This window comes from Meleagris gallopavo, chromosome 4 (assembly GCF_905368555.1).
Source record: "Meleagris gallopavo chromosome 4, MGAL_WU_HG_1.1, whole genome shotgun sequence".
Lineage (NCBI taxonomy): Eukaryota > Metazoa > Chordata > Aves > Galliformes > Phasianidae > Meleagris > Meleagris gallopavo.
Genome location: NC_139407.1, coordinates 29,538,653 through 29,558,193, shown reverse-complemented (window position 1 = coordinate 29,558,193; position 19,541 = coordinate 29,538,653). Strand labels below are relative to the sequence as shown.

General features: G+C 46.1%; 2 protein-coding genes across 8 annotated transcripts in view; one reads left to right on the top strand and one right to left on the bottom strand.

The window, feature by feature from the left end:
* SEPTIN11 (septin 11) overlaps nucleotides 1–19,541 on the top strand; it is a 61,636-nt gene that overhangs the window by 35,438 nt on the left and 6,657 nt on the right. For 3 of the 6 annotated variants that reach the window (XR_014882978.1, XM_085222650.1, XM_085222654.1), the window contains exons 7-9: nucleotides 138–306; nucleotides 4,691–4,823; nucleotides 5,387–5,574. Coding sequence is in view for 5 of the 6 variants with exons in the window: in XM_085222650.1 (XP_085078776.1) it covers nucleotides 138–306; nucleotides 4,691–4,823; nucleotides 5,387–5,574 (490 nt within the window). In the remaining variant the exon portion in view is untranslated. Of the gene's footprint in view, nucleotides 1–137; nucleotides 307–4,690; nucleotides 4,824–5,386; nucleotides 6,212–8,956; nucleotides 12,698–13,040; nucleotides 17,313–19,541 lie in introns of those variants that run through there. The other 3 variants (XM_085222652.1, XM_085222651.1, XM_085222653.1) reach the window with 3 other exon arrangements.
* The window catches only part of CCNI (cyclin I), a 26,585-nt gene continuing 23,882 nt past the window's right edge, over nucleotides 16,839–19,541 (bottom strand). For both annotated transcript variants that reach the window (XM_085222656.1, XM_085222655.1), the window contains 2 exons: nucleotides 19,167–19,397; nucleotides 16,839–18,564 (listed from right to left, as the gene is read on the bottom strand). In XM_085222656.1, the coding sequence (XP_085078782.1) occupies nucleotides 18,106–18,564; nucleotides 19,167–19,397 (690 nt within the window). In that variant the 3' untranslated portion in view covers nucleotides 16,839–18,105. The remainder of the gene's footprint in view (nucleotides 18,565–19,166; nucleotides 19,398–19,541) is intronic.

Genomic DNA, 19,541 nt, shown 5'->3' with positions numbered 1-19,541 from the left:
ACGTGATTCAGTGGGCATGGTTCAACAGTTGGATGAGATGATTTTAGAGGTCTCTTCCAACCTTAATAATTCTATGATTCCAAGGAAACCTGGCTGCTGGATTTAATGTGCTCTCTGTGGATGGCCTGTCTTTGCAGTTGAAAATGAAAATCACTGTGACTTTGTGAAGCTGCGGGAGATGCTGATCCGAGTGAACATGGAGGACTTGAGAGAGCAGACACACACCCGACACTATGAGCTGTACAGGCGCTGCAAGCTAGAAGAAATGGGATTCAAGGACACAGATCCAGACAGCAAACCTTTTAGGTAGGCAGCTGTAAATCAGGTCTTGTACAGCCAGAGAGCTGGGAGCTCTTGGGGTTCCTAGTGTTTGCACTGACCAGGGGAGGAGTAGCCATGGTTAGTAGGAGCAGCTGAGATCTGAAGTGTGACTGGGGAGTAGAACTTTGCACAGTGCAGTCCTGCTCTCATGGCCTAGGATTTTTGCTGGAGAAACACGGGAAAACTTGGGTGGTTGACAAAGCCAATCATTGCCTTAATATTTTGAAAATGTCTGCAACCACATAGAAGAGCTATACATGCCTTCTAGAGCCTGCGAGATGGCACCAGGATGCTTGAAGGCAGTGTGTTTTGAGAGTAGGATATGACTCATTTCAGATCAAGTTGCATCCTAGGAATTTAGGAGGAAAAGTATATGCCCACAGATCTATCTGCACTGTTGCTTAAGTTGTACCAGCTTTCTTTGTACCCTTTGAGCTCCCTTTGCTTAGCTGCATCAAATGTAAGCTGCTGGCTATCAGTTACAAGACCTTTCAGTCTATCTCCTACCTGCTGTTGGTCAGCCAGTATTGAGAAGCTTCGAAAAAAAAAAAAAAAATTTCTAAACACTTCTCTTAGAAGTGGGAATCAGTTTGTCACTGATCTTCATAAGCTGATGTTTGAAACTGTCTGTTGCTCTGTAAGACAGAGAGGCTGCTGTGATGCAGAGCCTGCCAAAGAGGATTGTTTCTGTTTCCTGATTTCATTGTGTTCTCAGCAATGTGGAAGTGGGCATGTTTTTGTAAGACACAGTAAGAGAGTTGGAAGTAGTCAGCAATCAGGACTTGTAGGTACGCCTGGTTAGGATCAGTTAACATCAGTTAGCATTCTTGGTGAGTTGTCATTTTCAAACTAGAAAAAGCTCTTTTGGGGATTGCAAAGCGGATCTTTCTCAGTTTTGCTGTTGCTTTCCTAAAACCCTGTGAACTGTCCAGTCTTCAGTAATGCTTACGTTCATCTTCCTGCTGGCAGAATCCTTCCAGCTTCCCGCAGAGCTGGGTGGCTCTGTTGAACCGAACACTTGTTTAATTGCTTTGGAAATTCCTCCTGATGCTTTTTTCCCTGGGAGAAGGGCAAGTTTTGAGATGGTCAGGTGATATTTTAGTGGCCCCCTTCCTCCTCTAATGCAGACACAACTTTCTAGCTGCCAGCTCACTCGGCCAAGAGTCAGGGCCAGGTGCAGTAGCTGCATTTTGGCTGTATCCTTCCTGAGATGAATGCGATCTGTGCATTGAGATATGAACTGATTGCCGAAGGGGAGATCCTGCGATAAATGTTCTTGTTGACTCTCCTGCAGTTTTCCACATTCGGTCCAAGGTGCAGTGTGAAGACAGGGCCATGGTCTGATGCTTTATTTTTGTTTGTTTTATTGCTAGATACAGTTTATACCGTCACTGACAGCTTTGTTGGTTGGAAACCCAACTCATTATCCAGGGATGACAGCTGTGTGGGAATTTGGGAGCAAATGTTTGTTTTCTTCCTCTGTTTCCTGTGCCTCCCCACCTTTTTCCCAATAATTGCACCCGCTGCCTTAGCAGCATCCCACGCTCCTCTGCCCCAAGGGAGAGCAGTCAGGATTACACATGCATCTTTTTCTTTTCATTGACATTAGTTTGTCTCTGTAATGCCCATGCATATCAGGAGGTGACATGCCAGTATCTGAAATGGTAGCCATGCAGATCACCTCAGAGAGGCGTTATTTGTCTCTAATGTTCACTGAGGAAAAGCTGGGTCCATGCTGTTGCAGGAAAGCGGTGGAGTGCGACTTGTGCCACAGCACTGAGTTTGCTTTGGTTAGGGGTTTGATTTGTGGCTTGCTGAGATTATGCAGCTACGTTTCCTCTGTCGTGGAGAAATTGTGCTGAAATCAGTCAAGCTCAGTTCTGTTATAAAGCCCAAGTGTGAAGCTTTATTGGATTTCCTTTCTGAGAGCAATGGCTTAAGATGGGTTCAGCCCGTCCCTTCCAGGAATCTAAGGAATTTCCATTACTTCCTGTACACGAGGCCTCTTTTGACCAAGCTATAAGTAGAAAGGAAATGAAAACGTACAGAATTTCTCCATCTGGTACGTGCTAGTTCAGAGCAGTTCACTCTGGCTGCTTCCTCCCCCTCTCCAATAAACAAACAAAACTCATGAACCCAAGCTGTTTGACTGAGGCCAGTGTATATTCGAAATGAGGAAAACAGCATCTTTGGTTCTCTATGTTGTTCTTGAGACTGGTCATCAAAAGTATGCCTTTGCCCTGTGTCTGGGTGCTGGGAGCTGCGGGGACAACTGCTCTTCAGCCAGTTTGCACTGGAGAGCCCTTCATAAACCTCAGGGGGATCTGGGCAGTTACCCAGCCAACTGATGGTGATGAGTGGGTGGTTGCAAAAAGGAAGCTGGCAAAGCATTTACAAGGTCGTCCTTTAATGTGGGGTGCGTTTGTTGGGAAATCCAGATACTCTTGGAGCATATGTTTGTGCACTTAAAAAGCAAATTCCCTTGTCATCTTTGTCTGTGAGAAGCTGTGGGATTCCCAGTTGATTTGAACTGTTTTCCCTTGGGACTATAGGAGTTTTTTCAAATGCAGCCTGGAGCTGCTGGGTCAGTTTCTCTGTGAACTTGGGTTCTCTGGAAGTCAAAGTAGCTTCAATATGGAATTTGGTTTTCTAGCCTGAGGTTAATGGCAAGTATTTAAGAAGAAAGCTGGGATGAGCACTGAACCTGGACTCCTTGCGAGCCTTTCCCTGCTTACACATCACCTGGCATTGCATTTTTGGAAATGAGCTTTGCAAAAAGTTGTTGGCAGTGCGGGATGCAATTAGCAGTGTGTAGAGCTTTCCAGTTCAGTCCATAAGGCTCTACTGCTCCCTAGGATAGCGTGTCACTAATTGCTGATCCCATTTTTGCACCCTGAATAGTAAAGACCAATCAGCACTCAGGGTTTTGGATTTTCCTGTGCTAGATCCTTCAGAAGAATTTATGAATTGAGGTTTTATTGTCCACAGTCAGAGGATGAAGTCCAAGAATGAGTTTTAGAGAGGCTTCAATTCAAATGTCCAGATCTCTATCTGCTGAGAATGGAGTGACTCTTAATTCAGCCAAGAATCCAAAGGTGCCTCCTGCGCTGCTCTCACATGAAAAGATTTTTGTGATTTTACAGTAAGTGGTTCTCATTCAATATGTGAGAAGCTGTTGTGGTCAGCTGGGATCTAGTGATTGCTCCAGGGTGGCTAGTGCTGTGCAAGAAAGCTCTGGGCAGTCTCTCCTAAGTTTTTTTAGGACCGAATCAAAGCACCCATTGGTTAACAATGCTAGGCCCAAGACTTCTGTCTTTGTGTCTAGTTTTGTTCCCCAACTCATAGAAAAAATAACAAAATTACAGCCATAAGCTAGGAAAGACAAAACCTCGGCATTAATGGGATGAAGACATTCCACTGGCCTAGTGGTTAGTGTGTTCCTTAGGTTCATGCATGCAGCGAATGTCTCTGATTGCAGTGGAGTTTTCATTTAAAAAACAGAGTTTCAGAAAAGCTTCTTGGGGAAATAGTTATCATTCCCACACTATCGCGGTGGCAGAAATATCCAAACCCTTTTAAGGAATAAAATGAAAAGGAATTTGGCATCTAGAGCTCCTACAAGGCTCTGAAAGTCTCAGAGGTGCATGGACAATATACTTGGTGTCCCAATACTTGCTGTGGTTCTTCAGAGCTGGGGAAATAAAGGAATACAAGGAAGTGGAGAAGGAATAAAGGTATGAAAGAATCTAGTGGTGTGGTAATTCAGTGTAGGAACAATGCCTCTCATTTGCAAAAGCTTTGTTCTTCCTTGACAGCTAGAGGAGATAGAGAGGTCCTCCAAGGTGGCTTTATCTAAATAAAGCTCCTGGTCTGAATCCATTAATAAAAAGTAGTGAAAATTAATTTTGCTTCGTGTCAATGTCCTGCTTAATGAGCTACATAAAGCCAGGTTTTGCTCTGTGATATGCCTGTCTCTGCTCCACAAACCTTACGCTTCCAGGGAGATTCAGGACAGAGTGTGAGAAGTGAGGACACGTGAATCAAGCATGTATCAAGGCGTGTGAGCATCAGGGATTGCTGTAGGTGATTCCACAGTGACTGCTTATTTTGAAGGACAGGCATCCTGACTGTTAAGCGACTTACAGGATCCTTAAGTGTGCTCATTTTTGCTTGCTAGTTTGACCCCCTGACCAATGCTGCCATCTAGGAAGCTAGGACTGGTTTTGGTGGAGGCGTTCACGCTATTCTTGCGAGTCAGGGACCTCTGGTGACGTTTTGTGAAAATATGATGAAATCCATGACTCTGCATGAAACGCAGTTCTGACTGGGTTGGTTTTTTTTGTTTTTTTTTCTTTCTGTGTTTTTGCAGTCTCCAAGAGACTTATGAAGCAAAGAGGAATGAATTCCTGGGTGAACTCCAGAAGAAGGAGGATGAAATGAGGCAGATGTTCGTCATGAGAGTGAAGGAAAAGGAAGCAGAATTGAAAGAAGCTGAGAAAGATGTGAGTATATTGTAACTCAAAGGATGTTGTATGAGGATTTGAGCTGGGCTTTTTCCAAAAGAGTATCCTAAGAACTTAGGCACCTTGATTCTAACATCAAGCCTGAAAAGCACCTTGCCTGTCATAAAGAGTTTCAGGGAACAGATGTGGACTCAGCCCTGTCACAGGCTTGTGGTGTGACCCCATCACATCATCGATCACACATCTGCATCAGGGAGGAGCAGAGAAAGCCCCGGAAAAGGTTATCACCTTGACTGGCTGTGTTTTCTTGCTTTGCACAAGAAAAGAGAGAGTCTGGTAGGTACAAAATGGCGAGGAGCAGAACGTGAGGCTTGGAAATGTACTTGTTGAGTTCCTGCAAAAACTTAAGTCTCACTGTCTGTGCTTGTGTTAATTGTAGAGCTTTTCTCACAAGGGCTGATGTGCTTGGAGGACAGATCAGTGACTTGTTATCAGTGCAGGGAGACCCCCAATGCTGATGGAACCGCTTTAGGCATCATTTCCTGTAACTTGAGTTAAACATTCTCCTTTTCTCTTCCAATTTATTGTCTCTGTCCTGGCAGCTTCATGAAAAGTTTGATCATCTAAAGAGGACTCACCAAGAGGAGAAGAAAAAAGTGGAAGATAAAAAGAAGGAGCTTGAGGAAGAGCTGAACAACTTTCAAAAGAAGAAGGCGGCAGCTCAGCTATTACAGTCACAGGCTCAGCAGGCAGGTTCTCAACAAACCAAGAAAGACAAGGACAAGAAAAAGTAAGCGGATGTCATCCACATCCTTTGTAGGGCTTATTACAATTTGGGGGGGTTGTTTTTTTAATTTCTTGCTGCATGTCTGTATTTGCTTTTTCCCACTACCAGACTGGAAACTGGGCTTTTATCAGACTGGTCAAATAAAATATTTTTTCTAAAGGGTGGGCCAGGGATACGATCTTAATTTTTCTCTGGAGGAGTATCTTCAAATCTTGCCAAAATCTGACCAGAATGGGAGAGCAATCAAATAGTGGAGACCTGTGATCTGCCCAGCATCTGCTGGATCAGCTCTGGGATGTTCTGGGTGCAGATTCATCTGTCTGAGCCAAAATTAAAAAGGGGTCTCTACCCATCCTTCCTCTCACCCAACAGTAGTCCCCAGTTCCCATTCTTTAAGGTTGTAGTTGTAAGTAGAAGTAGATCAGAAACGAAAACCACCATGTTATTTTTATGTGGAAATCTTAGTGCCAAAAGTGAATATTTGGAAGCTTGCTTTAGAGTCAAGAAGTTTTTCTTAGCAATTGCTATGGTACCATAACTGCAGGTAAATGGCATTTGTACTTGTATAGAGTTGACATAATAAGCTGCAAAACGCTCGTACGTTTTAATAAACACAATAGCACTGTTTTCTACTATTTTATATTTGTATGCTAGGAATATGATTCTCTACTCTCCAGTGCTCTGAGATTTCCGCTACTTCAGTAGTAACCAAGCATATCTGTGGACAGTCACTTGGGAAGCAGTTTTTTAAGATGTGTTCAGTTTGGACCTAGCTCTGCTTCCATTGAAACTGGAAGAACATTGCTATTGATTTGGGCTCAGGGTTAAGTCCTTGCAGAGCATTTCTGAAAACCTCTCTTTTGATCCAAGTAAGTTTAATCTCTTTGTGGCCTACACTTGGAGCTGGCTATGTTTAGCTTGCTGGTAGTGCAAGAAACTCGTAGTTATGACTTGCTACTGGCTACTTCACCATCCTTTTAAGAACAGAAGGTCCACTTAGATATTGTGTGCATAGTGAAGCCAGGCAGACATTGCAGAGGTGAAGCTGACTGTGCACAGTTTGTTTAGTGTAGTGTAGTGAGACAGATTAGTGTAACAGTGGCTACTTTGAAGCCTCCTGTTGTTACTTCCATCCATTTTTTTCCAGTACCCAGTAAGAAGATGCTCATGTGAGTCCTTTCTGGGTCATCTGCAATAATGACACTAGTTGATAACTGCAATCAGGAAAGCTGCAAAGGTGGTAAAATACCAGTCTCTCTGGGAAATGCCTCTTTCAATCCACACACAAAAACGACAGTTCCATGCAACACAGTACATTTCTTAAGTTGACTCTGGCAGAGTAAGCTACTCTATTAACACTAGGCTGTTACTGTTAAAAGAACTGAAATGCTGATAGGAATGTGGTACAGACTCTTCTGTCCCCTATGCTAACTTCAGCCAGCTCTGAGCTGTCTTATAGTGTGGGCTGTGAGGGTCTGTGGTATTGCATATATACTGGTATATTTTTATATTTTGGGAAGTCATGCAGATGCTTACTGCACATCCCATCTTTACAGCTGGGTCAGTTGCTGTCATTCATTGCTCTTGCCCCTGGCTTTCCACAGGGAAGTGGGGAGGATCTGGGGCTAGTTCCTCTTCTGATGTAAATTGTTGTAGCTCCTATGGAGCTGTGCTGCTTTACGCAAACTGAGAACTTGGCCTTTGGCACCCACTGAAATACAGAGGGCAACTGTGTGCTGCATGCTCTGCTTGGCTAAAGGAATCATTACAGACTGATCAGTGCTATGCCAAAGTGTAGAAGCGAGAAATGTCTGGCAGCTGACATCCCACTCCGTGAGAATGCCTGCAAACAGGGCAGGCTGAAACACCAGGTGCTGCTTCAGCGGTTCTGTAGTGTCTGAATTACTAACAGAGGCTTTAAAGGGAAATGTGTTTCCTTGTAGCGCATCCTGGTTTTTCTAAAGGCTTTAAATTTCTCTTGGCACTCCAATGAAAAGCCATGGGTTGTGTAGGTAAGGCTCTCAACCCTCTGTGCTGGCATGGGCTGTAGTGGTGCTTGTGTGGCTGCCAGAGGAAACCTGTGCCATGCACAATACCTGTAGCCTCCCAGCCAGGAATTCACAGGAATACTTCTTTCCCAAGGTGGGATCTGTTTTCTTCAGCTTGGACAACAGAGACTTTCCACTGTGCTGTCCAAGCTGAAGGGAAGGCTCAGCACCAAGGCTGCTGCTGGCACAAGACCATGAGGTAGACATCTTGGCCCCCTTGGCTACCTCTGCAGGACCAAGCTGTCTTCTACCTGATTTTTTTCTACTCCACTCAGAATCTTGTAGATTTATGATTTTTTCATCTTAAATTATTGCAATTCTGTCCTGATGACAGAGCTGCACAGGATAGCACATCTATGTGCCTCAACTCGTTGAGTCAGTGTAGCACAGACACGTACTCCAAGACTTTCTTAAGTCTGAGATTGAGCATGCTGCCATAATTTTGGGATGGGATTGTGCTTCAAACCCACACAATCTGAAGTTGGTTTCTGCCAATGGGTTTGGCAAAACCTTTTGAAAACAAGAGCAGCAAATGGCCTTTTGGTTCTTCCTGTTTGGTAGATCACCATGTGCAGGCCTCAGTGTCATTGGGTTACTTGCTCATCCTTGACTTGCCTAGGAGCCAGGACCATCTGTTTGGGCTCTGTTTTTGCCAAGATACTTCTGAAATCTAGATGGAAAAACTAAGTTCATTTCAATATAATAATTTCCAGTCCAGTGTTGACTCTCTAGGTGTTATGGTCCATTATTATTCCCAGAGCAATCCCTTAAGTATAGTGTACATATCATGGCCTGGCCCACCACTCTGTTAAAAGGCTTTAATGATGTCTAAAGGATCTGAATTGGGCTTGAAAACCAATTCTGGGGGACCTCGTGGTGCTCAGCTCTGAGATATCTGCATTTCAGAAAAGGCTGGCACAGCTTTCTATGAGAGTGCCCATGTTCAAGTAACCCAAACTGAACATCTCCAGCTGTGTCTTGCCACCACACATTTCCTGAAAATGCATAGTTTAAAGGCACCAGCCACATACATCTGTAACCCTGGATAACTTTGATGGGTGAATGTTCAGTAGTTCTTCCTTGATGGATTTATTTTTTACTTGTGCTTGTCACATAGGCTAGAGTAGAGCGCAGTCTTGAAATTTAATTTCTTTTTAATTCCATCTGCATGCCCACCCCCCACAGTGGGTTGCTGGTGTCCTAGTGTCAGCTCTCCCAGCTTTTCTTGATTTTGGTGGTTTTTATTTTTTATTTTTTTTTCATTTTGGGTTCTGTTATTGCTAACTTTTTGTTTTTGTTTTTGTTTTTTTGTTCTTTTTTTTTTTTTTAACTTGCAGTGCAAGCTTCACATAAAGCCTGTCAAGCCAAGGATGTTCCTGCATTCATCTGCTTTTGCAGTAATGTTTCTGCCATCTGTTTTTTCTTTTTCTTTTTTTTTTTTCTTCATTTTTAACCTGAATAACTATTAACTCATCTAATAACATAGTGGGAACAAGAAGGAAGAAGGGTTGCGTGCAGGACTTTGTGCAGCAGGAAGCTGAGGGGGGAGGAAGGGAGGGAAGCAAATGATACCACACATTTTTCTGGTCCATACCAGCAATGGTAAATCACTCTTGGCTCAGGTCTGAACTGAGTCAGGGCTGGAGTTTAATTCTACCTGTATCCCTTCAGTAGCTAATGTGTTAGAGCAAAATGAGCCCTGCTGTTGGGGTGGGATAAGGGGAGGTGGGTATCTGTGTGTAGATAACAAAAGCTTAACTGACCTTGCATGCTATTACATTTGCATGATTTTTTATTTTTTTTTAAATTAGCTGCTGTTTTTGTTGTCTGACTGGATAATATTAGTTGGGCTGGATTTGTTGTCATGTGCTGGCACATTTTTACAGCCACCCTTTCAGGTCAGTGTAGTAGCTCCTTGCTGAATGGAGTGGTGGGAACTGAGAGGTGCTGCAGGTACCTGGAAAAGGGACCTCTTTTCATGCTTTCCATGCATTGCTTGCCATTGAAACCCAACTTAAAAGAGTGCTGGGTTTTTAGACTATTAGCAAGACATAGCAGCCCCTAAGGAATCAAAAGCCCAGGCAGGAGAAGGCGTACCCTTCGACATCCCCCTGCTGCCTTTGGGAGTGTTCCTGTGTACACATAAATACAGACCCCGTAGTTGCAGGATCCAGGTTTCCATGCTGAGAGAATGCTGTTTTGCTAACCAAATGGTGGTTAATGTGAAAGGTGGGAATTAGGGCCCCCATCTCTGGAGCTGCACACTCCAGAGCAGAAAACATGCCAATTCCTGAACGTTGATGGATGACTGCCCCATTGCCTGAAAAGCATCAGAAAGTTAATGCCTCCAACCCCGGGGAGCTTTGCACAACTGCTAACAGCCTGAGAGAAGGGCTGTCTCCAGACAGATTCATGTTGAGGAGGGGCCAGAGGTTTGTCACTACCTGCAAGTGACTCAAGATCCTTGCAGGGATGGAGAGCAGCCGAGCAGGGAGATGTGACATACAAACAAGACACCTCTAGCATAACCAGGCCTCACTCTGTGGTCAGCACGGTGTGAAATCAGTCTGCTTAATGTCTATTTTCTATGCCATTGCTTTTTGGACAGAATCTTTCCCTTCCTACCCAAGAAGTGGCGAGCCATGCTTACACTTTGACTGCTGGATTTCTTTCTCTTCTGCTGATGTACTGCCAGCATTTCCTCTGCTCCTAGCTAGGTAGTCTCCTCTTTCTTTCTTTAAAGCACTCCTAAAAATAACTCTCTCCACCTGAGTCTCACGCACTGCAGTACATTGCTTGCTTCTGGGATGGAATTTCTTGCCTCTCTAAATGTTCAAAAAAAGTCAGAATTGTCACCTTTTTATGAAACAAGTCAGAAGCACATTTTTTGGAGAGTTGGCTGACAAAATGTATTTGGGAGTTGACTTTATTTATTTGTGTTTTTTTTTTTTTTAAATCTATGCTTTTTAACCCTTACCACTTAACCATGGCTTTGGGAAGAGGAAATACAAATGCAGCCTCGTGAACATGCAGCAAAAATTGTAGATGAGTAAGCTGGGAATAAAAGTCATTGTCTTTTCTTTAGATCACACCTCCCGGTCTTATCAACCGTGATGTGCTTCCATCAGGTTAAATATGTTTCTTAGGGAGCTATTTAAAAAAACAAACCTATGATTTTTCTGGCTTCTGGCAAACTCGAGTTTAAAATCTTGAGTTATCAAGGGGGAAATCTGTGTGTTGGCACGAGCTATTTAGTCACATCACACGCTCCTGTCTCAAGCCTGAATGCTCGTGACAGTGTGCTTTTCTTCAGCTGTCTCTGTGCATGTCCTCTCTTTAATTACCAGCGCTTTGTGCCAAGTAGAAAACTTAATTTTACCATTTATTTGTCCTGCTTCATTTGACAGCCTTTCCAAGGGATGTTGCAGGGGAAGTCAGCCGAGTCTAGCAGTTTTTGTAGTTGTTGTTTGTTTTGTTGTTTTTTTTTTTAATAGAAAGCTGTGGCCAAATGCATTAACGTCTTTTTGATTGGGTTTCTTCCTCCAGTGAGAAGCAGGCTGTTCTGGGGAAACTGGGCTTAAACCATAAACTTGCTAAAGTGAAAGGTATTGTTTTGTTTTCTCTGCCAAAAGAGATGTTAAAATCTTTTTCTCCTCAGTCCCCCAGGCCATGTTTAGCTGGTTATTGCTGCACTTCTTTCTTTTCTTTACTTACGCCTTTTTTCACAGTAGTCCCTGGTTCTGCATGGAGTAAGCGATGCTTTCAGTCTAGCTGGATATGCTTTCACCTTGCATGTAAGTACAGTAATAAGAGATGCACCTTTCTGCTCACCGCTGATATGGGTAAACCGGTTGTGTTTTTCTGGGGGCTTCTTTAAGTCCACTTACTTACAAGTGGCGTTGAAAACCATTTAAAAACTTTCTATAATAATCTGCTTTTGCTGAGATTTTGAAGGAAGAAAAAAAAAAAAGCCATAGGGAACATAACATCCAGCTGCTGTTGAATGTCTGAAGTTACCCTGCATGGCTCTGCGGGTCTGCTGCTGACAGCGGGGACAGCAGCATGGTGTTGCGTTGCTCATGAGGCATTGCAAATGTCAGTGTAGTGAAGCAATGATGTTCAGTAGCTGCTAACGCTGCACGTCCCTGACACTGATGTAAACACAGGAATAGTATGGATAAGCAGGAAAGTGTAGGGGCATGTGTATTTCTGGGATGATGGTGTTCCCTGTGCAGGGAATGAACCCCAGAGGTGAGAAGGGAACGCAAGGCAGGCCACCAAGAGGTCTGTGATGGCTCTGCAGAGGTGGGCCTGCCTGTGCCCGGTGGGGCAGGGATTACCTTCTGGGTAACCCACTCCACACTTCTCTGTGGCCCAAAAATCACAGTACACGTTGCACTGTGTTGTGTGTGCTTTTGACAGCTTGAAATGCCATCAAGGAGATTTGCATCTCAGTGTCTCTCTCTAAGCATGCCCTTACCTAACATGAGCAGTGTTTCTGTGGGTAGTTCTTATCCTGCTTCTCCTAAGGTGTCCGAGTGCGGATGGAAATGTCTTTTTGTGTGTGCCATACCAGGTGTGTCCATCTGAAACCAGCTACCCTCACCCTCTGAGAAGTAAGCAGTGCGCACTTGTCTCTCTGCAAGGGCCCTGGCTGCATTTGCTGCATGCCAGATCCGCGTCACTCTTGTTAGCATGGGACAATACAGATATGAAGGGTTTTTTAATTAATGGAAAATAAAGCTGTGAACAGCGGTAGAAATATTGTATTTGTATACATTTTTAATATTCTGATTGCCTTAAACTATAGATGTAGAACTTTATTACCTTGCTATTTGGAAATAACCCATGTTTGTTACTAAATAATTGTGTAACCTACATACAGTGTTAATGCAAATTATATGTACGCATCTGTTAGATATTGTCACTTTATTTGATGTTAAAGTATTTTTTTTTAATTACAAATTGAATAATAACCCGGTAGCATAAGCTCAGTTCTTTCTTGTATGTGCTTTAGGCTGCGTACACAAGCAGTGCCAGCACTCGAAGTGGGGAGAGGAAATATATTTTTACCCAAACGCTTTGGTCTTTGAGTCGCCTTTGTGAGCTGGCTTTGCCGCTGCCGTAGCGGTGTGACAGGAGGGCTGAGGCAGTGCAGGTGCCCGGCGGGCTGTGCCGTGCCGTCACACCGTCTCCATACACTTGTGTTGGTGTCCGTCAGTCGCTGCCCGTGGCCGTCCCGAGTGCTGTGTGCGCTCAGGGCTCTGCTGCTGCTGCGGTGCCGTTGGTTTGGATGACACCTCCCAGCACGCTCCCTTCCTTCATGCTTTAAAATGCCGTCCCTCCTTTTCTTTTGTCTCTCACCTTTTGTGTTCCATTTCGATTCTGAACTTCTGTTTCTTTCTCTCTTTCTCTCTGTAGCTTCTTCTTTCTGTAAACGCCATTTGCCACAGCCCCGTGCTCTCCCAGCAGACAGCGGGCGCCGGAGGAGCCCGTGGGCCCCCGCCGGGAGAAACCATCTCATTCCTCCATCTCGTCCACTCTCCTCTCCTCCCTTTTGTTTCCCTCCTGTGCATCTTGAGGGCGCGTGGTGCTGTGTGTCTGTGCTGGCCGTCTGCACAACCGAGGCTGCCAAGTGTGACAGAGGTAACGACGTGAGGGGAGAGCTTGGCCATGATATGCAATATGGCACTGTGATCTCTTCCCTTTTCCCCATTTTTTTCCCTTTTGCCATAACGTGCTGCTGGCAATGAAGAGACTGGTGGACTGGCTGGTGGCGTGTGTGTAGCCAGAGGGCTCCTTGCTGCCTCTGAATCTGGAGCTGGGACACCACAGCCTCATCACAGGTGTTTCCCGCACTCCTCTGATGTGATGAAAATGTGTCCATAGACCCAGGTGCCTCCTTGGTTTTGATATGGAGCTGTGAGAAGCAGAGGTGGCTGCTGTTGCGTACTGCTGCACTGATGGATCTGTTCTGGACACTCAAAGCTTTGTTATTTTCTGGCTGTACAAGCAAAGTAGGTAGCTTCTCTTGTACAATTGAGCCGCACTGACTTATGCTTGGATTAATGGCTTCATTTTGTGCTTATGAAGCCTAATTAGTAATGATTTTTTTTTTCCAACCATGAACATGGGGTACTTGTTTACTTCAGCTAAAGGCTCAAAAAGTGCCAAAGAGTTGTTCATAGGTTAGAAGGAAGCCTCTAAGCCTGGTGTGCAGTGACCTCTAGCTGCTCTGCTGCGGGTGGAAGGAGGCAGCCTGAGCCCCTTCCAATGTTTCCTGTATGGAGTCATGCACTTTAACTAAATACTGATGAATTTCTTCTCATCTGCACACCTCAGTCAAAGAATTAACCCCCTTTACTCTGCTGTGGATGGGTACTGCTGAATGTTTTGCCTCTTCCCATCAGTGTGTGGAGCACGAGCTGCCAAGGGGTTAGCTGGAGCCAGCTGCCTGTTTCCCAGAAGCACAATGTTTTCCAACACTGCTCAGTGGTGGGGGCTGAAGCTCCTTCCACACGGGTGCCTGTTTTTCTCAAGTGGTTAAAAAACCCTACAAACTGTTTATTCTGGAAACAACCAAGTAACTTCATAGTTACCATCTGAAAGATGATTAAATATTGGCCTTGTGTGTATGCAGTAGAAACTGTTATTTTAAATTTGTGGTGAGGGTTTCTCCAGTGGTAGCAGTGTGGCCTGTGAGACCCCAGAGCAGTCTCTTCTCTTGAAATAGAGTCCCTTGCTTCTTATCACGCAGTCCATTCTCGTGGGTGGGCACAGAGCTGTCTGGCTGAGCCTTGCCCTGTGTCAGCTTACCCGTGCCTTTATTTTGCAGTTCCTGGAGTTGTGCTGTGCTGATGCCTTGAGTCCTGCATGCAGTTCTGGCCCTTGTGTCTCCAGAAGGACACAGTGGAGGTAGCGAAATGGCATTGCAGTGCTAAATGGGATGGAGTGGCAGCCTGCCCCGTGAGACTGCTATTTGGAGAAGGAAAAGCTGATGAGGGTGAGCGTTGGCTCTGTGGTGAGCTGGAGGTTGCAGCCCATGTCCTCTAGAGGTCCCTCCCAGCCCAAATTTTTCTTTGAGTCTGTGTTACAGTGTAAGCCCACTGCTTGGGGGCTGGTGGTAGTTCCCAACTGCTGGTAACCAAATCAGCAGGACCAGAGGCAGGGGGATGCTCAGGGAAGGGGGAGGGAATCTGCTCTAACCATTGTGACTGATTTTCCTGGGGAGCAACTATGAACTTCTAGGCGTTGCCCAGGCTTAAGGATGTAGATAGGATGAGCAGGAGGTTAAAAAAAGAAGCGTGTTAACAGAGAACAGAGCTGTAAGGAATCTTAAGGAATTGAACAAACTAAAACCTCTGCCATCCCTAACCTGATGGATACTGCTTGTGTCCCTTGTGTGTGGACACGGGGCAGGAGCTGAGCTGGGAGCTTTTGGGCTTTGCTGTGCTTCCTCCTTCACGCCCAGGTGTTACAGGTAGAGGTGTAGCTGTCAGCCCAGGGAGGGGATGGCAGTGTGAAATGTGTTGCTGGACAGCCCAGCACTCATTTGTTGATTGGCGTCACCAAATGTCCCCAGGGGAGCTGGAAAGCAGACTTACCCACAAGAGTCAGCAGGTGCCTGACGTTCTCAGGTCTTCCAAGCAGACACTTTGGGGCACAAAGGGAAAATGAGGTGTTGCAGTGTAGTGGCTGTGCAGCATGTTAAGGTGAGCTGACATTATTGCTACAGATCATGCTTGGAACAATTGGCAGTGCTCTGCTGACACAGGGACGTGGTGGTTGTACACTTACCGTGCTGACATGAGTGTTTTAGGTTGGATATTAGGAAACATTTCTTCTCAGAAAGAGTGGTGATGCAGTGGCAAAGGCTGCCCAGGGAGGTGGTGCAGTCACCATCCCTGGGGGTGTTCAGGGACCACAGAGATGTGCCACGAGGGACATGGTCAGCAGGCATGGTGAGGATGGGCTGGGGTTGGACTGGATGTTCTTAGTGGTCTTTTCCAACCTTCATGATTCTATGATTCTGCGTTTTGCAGCACGGCAGCACACTAGCAGGACTGCATAGGTAGGTCTGTCAGCCCAGGGCAGGTATCATCTGTCCAAACTGCATGCTGTATCAATGGTTGGCTGTATCCAAGAAAGACAATTGGTGTGGCTTTGTGCTCAGCACCAGCAGAGCAGGTGTCTCCCTCTGAAATCTGTTAGGGCAATTGGAGGTTGTGGAAGTGCTATGTTTGTGACACAGGGCAGGCACTGCTCTCATTCCCTCACCTTCTGGGAGGAGAGATGCCAAGAATGGAAACTGCCTCCGTGCAGAGGATCACAGCCATGGCTACAGCACTCACTGGAGAAGCAAAGAACTGCTCCAGCAGTCTCAGTGTTACCTTATGCTGAGCTTCTCTGCCTTCTGTTCCCAGCCCATCCCCACCTCTCCCTCTCCCTTTCCCTCTCCCTTTCCCTTTCCCTTTCCCTTTCCCTTTCCCTTTCCCTTTCCCTTTCCCTTTCCCTTTCCCTTTCCCTTCCTTGTACCATTGCAGTTCCTTGCCTGTGGGTCTGCAATTTGGTTTGGACCTTGTGAGCGTTCTGCTGCTGCTGCCAAATAGGGTGGGGGAAGACTTCTTTTTTAACCACAAGGAGAGAAGCATGTGGAGAGAGAGGAAGCCAGTATAAGTTGAGGCTTAGTTATTGCTGCTAGAGGACACCTTCGTCCCCATCTTCTCTTCCCTTTTGATGTGTCTGATGCAGTTGGAAGCCAACTAAAATAAGCTGCAGTCCTACAACACTCCCTCCAGGTTTGTACCATGCAGGTCCACAGAGCTGGGAGTCACAAGAGCCCTGACTTGCCTCTAACTGCAGCCAAAGCCACAGCCAGGGCTCTCGGCTCTGTCAGGATGGGCAGGAGCACTCTGCACACATGCAATGCGTTTTGCTGGTGGGCAGCCTGCAGGTTACCTGGCACTCGTGATGAATCTACTGCTGGAATTTGGGTCTGGTTTTGCTCTGGGCTGTAACACTGGGTAATTTAATGGAGAAAGATGTGTGCACTGAAGTGAGTTTGAAGTAATGAGCTGTAACCCCAGCGGGCGGTACCCTTCCATGGCACCCAGTTGCCCGGTTCTTGGTCTCACAGGCGTGGCACAGAGCAGCTTCCTCACCACCTCCATGTAAAATGGATCCCAAACCCAGGTAAGAAGCGTGAAACAGGACTCGGAATCCAGGACAACTTTCTTTATTGCTACCAGAAGGCTTTCATCAGTACAATGGCTCCAAATACAATACCTTCCTCAGGGCTGTGGAGAGAGCTTACAATTGGGACAGGTCATTCTGAGAAACAGACGTGTAACATTTAAAAGAGACAAGCTTTTAAAGGTTTTACTCTTGGTTAGAAGTTACATGAACACAAAACTTGGGGTTAGCTTAGGGGCTCTTGGGGGTTTTTTGGGAGGGGGGGATTTGTTTTGGTTTGGGTTTTTTTTTGTGGATTTTTTTTTTTGTTTGGTTTTTTTGTTTTTTGTTTTTTTTTTTGTGACTGGTAATTACAAACCTGTCAAACCTCAGGCTGCCCAGCACTCCACCAAGCAGTGCTGGTCACATGCTAAGCTTATAGACACACAGAAAAAAACCAGATTCAGCAGAATTTAAGGTTTGCACTTGATGTCTAGAGTCAAGCGCTGGTGAACATCCACACTGAGTGCAACATTTCCAGGTGCAAACAAGAAGAAATACCGCTTTTGTTCAAGCGATAGGAAATCCATTAGCTGCTTTTTGTGTTTGACAGCACAGTTTTGACTTCAAGGTACAGAGCACCGTGGCTGGATGCCCCCGTGTTCTAGAGTGTGTTCACACTCCTGTGGCTACAGCGGTGTGGAGCACTTTGCAAGCATTGTTGTGTGTTTTTCCTGACTAACCTCTTATTTAAATCCAGTTTTTAAATATTATCACATTGAAACACCAAAGTGCTAACAAAACAGAAAGGCCTTTTTCTTTAGAAAGAAAAAAGAAACCTGTCATGAATGTACAGAACGTCATGCACGAGACTTGCTGAGAATTAAAAGAGGAGCAAGCAGAAAGAGCAAGGAGCAGACGGAAATCAGACTGGAGGTGTTAATTGGCTGGGAAACCTGAAACAACCGCACAACTGATGAGAGCTCTTGGACATGGAGGATGGGTTACAATACACAGGAGCAGAAAAACAGTGGAGCTGACAACACTAGAAAGAAACAAATTTTCGCTACTTTTTTTGTTTGGTTTTTTGGGTCTTTTTTTAGATTTTTATACTTTTTTGTGTTTTAAGTGCTTAAATAGTGGAACTAGAATTAGCCGCACAAGAAAAAAAAATTCAAAAAAGGGCTGGGATATTATTTCTGTTGGCTCCCTTCAGTTCAGCCTGACAAGGTATGGTCCCTTCTCCCCCCACGCCAGGTTCTGCGTGGCTTTTCACGCGTGCAGCTGCGGTGCAGCAGGTGGTGTGTGCTCACAGCTACATGACAGACACTGGCTGTAAAGGCGGACAAGGGGAAACGTTGCCCTCCTGCCTCGAGACGTCAGCGCCGCAAACAGAGCCCATGTTCTCAAGAGCCACTACCTCTGGAGCAGTGTCTTCATTGTAGAGACGCTTGATACCGTCGTAGAAGTCATCCACTTCCATCTCTTCCACTTTGCGCTTGGCAGAGGCTTGCTTGCAACCGCTGGGAGCTGGCAGACGCTGGTAGAGCGCGGCTGTAGCTGTGACCGGCACTTCTGGCCTGCCGTTGTCCTTGGAGAAACCTGGCCCTGGGACAGAGGAGGGCTGGCATTTGAACGCTCCTCTGTTACAGGTCACCAGGGTATGCTGGAGGGGACTGTAGACATATACAGGATTGGGCAGCAGAGAAGACTGCAGAGTGGAAAGGTGATGTGCCGCGAGCTCCCGGCAGTGGATCAGCTGCGCGCTATCCATCTGGAATGAGGAGACAAGCACAAACATCAGCACTGCAGGATCACTACCGTGGAGAGGACGGGCAGTCTGTCAAGGCAGGGCTACAGCTCTGAGTGTACTGGCCACCCATACTTCCCAATGGCATGCTGAATTCAGGAGGAAGGGATAGAGGACAAACAAAACCAAAACACAAGGACTTCAAAGGTAGGGAACCCTGCTTCTCCTTAGGCCCCCTGCGAACAGTCGGGGGAGGAAAAACTGTTAGATTTTAAGAGGCCTTGCTGCATCTTTCCCAGCAGCTTGAGTTGTTTGTGTTTCCAGCACAGGTAAGACCACACAGTATGCCTAACACAAATGGCGGAGCAGCCTACCAGGATTTTCTCCTCACCGTGTTCCCCCCAGTGCAGAGCGGCACAAGGCTACTCCTTCTGTCACCGACTGGAGGCAGTCAAGACTAACGCTTTGCAAAGCTGACCCACAAACTCCCCACAGCCTGAAGCTCAGCCATCCTCAGAGAAGCATGACTGCAGGCACAGATCAGCAAGCGACGAATCTGAAAGCCACAGCTAGGCTGTGTGCCCAGTCCTGCCCTGCTGCAGAGCATGGTGCCGGCACCCCCTCACCTGTGCCTTCTGGAGCAGCTCGATGATGAGAGCCAGCCAGTCGGGGAGCAGCTTCTCCAGCTCCAGGCTGACGATAGCCAGCGCCAGCATGGAGCCCTTGAACTGCAGCAGCTGGTAACAGGCCATGCAGTGCAGCAGCTGCTTGGTGAGCGCCGCCACGTGCTGAGAGGGGCTCAGCTTGGGTAGGATGGACAGGAGCTGAGGCCTGTTGGACACCGCGACTGCGTGGAACTGAGGGGGGAAACAAGCACGTGAGGCTGGCGGTATCACCAACAGGCAGCCTCTGTTCTTGAGGTTAGGACAGGTTCAAGAACAGCAACTGACATTTCTGATGCACAGGGATCCTCCAGATGAACCCTCAAGACAATTTTCACA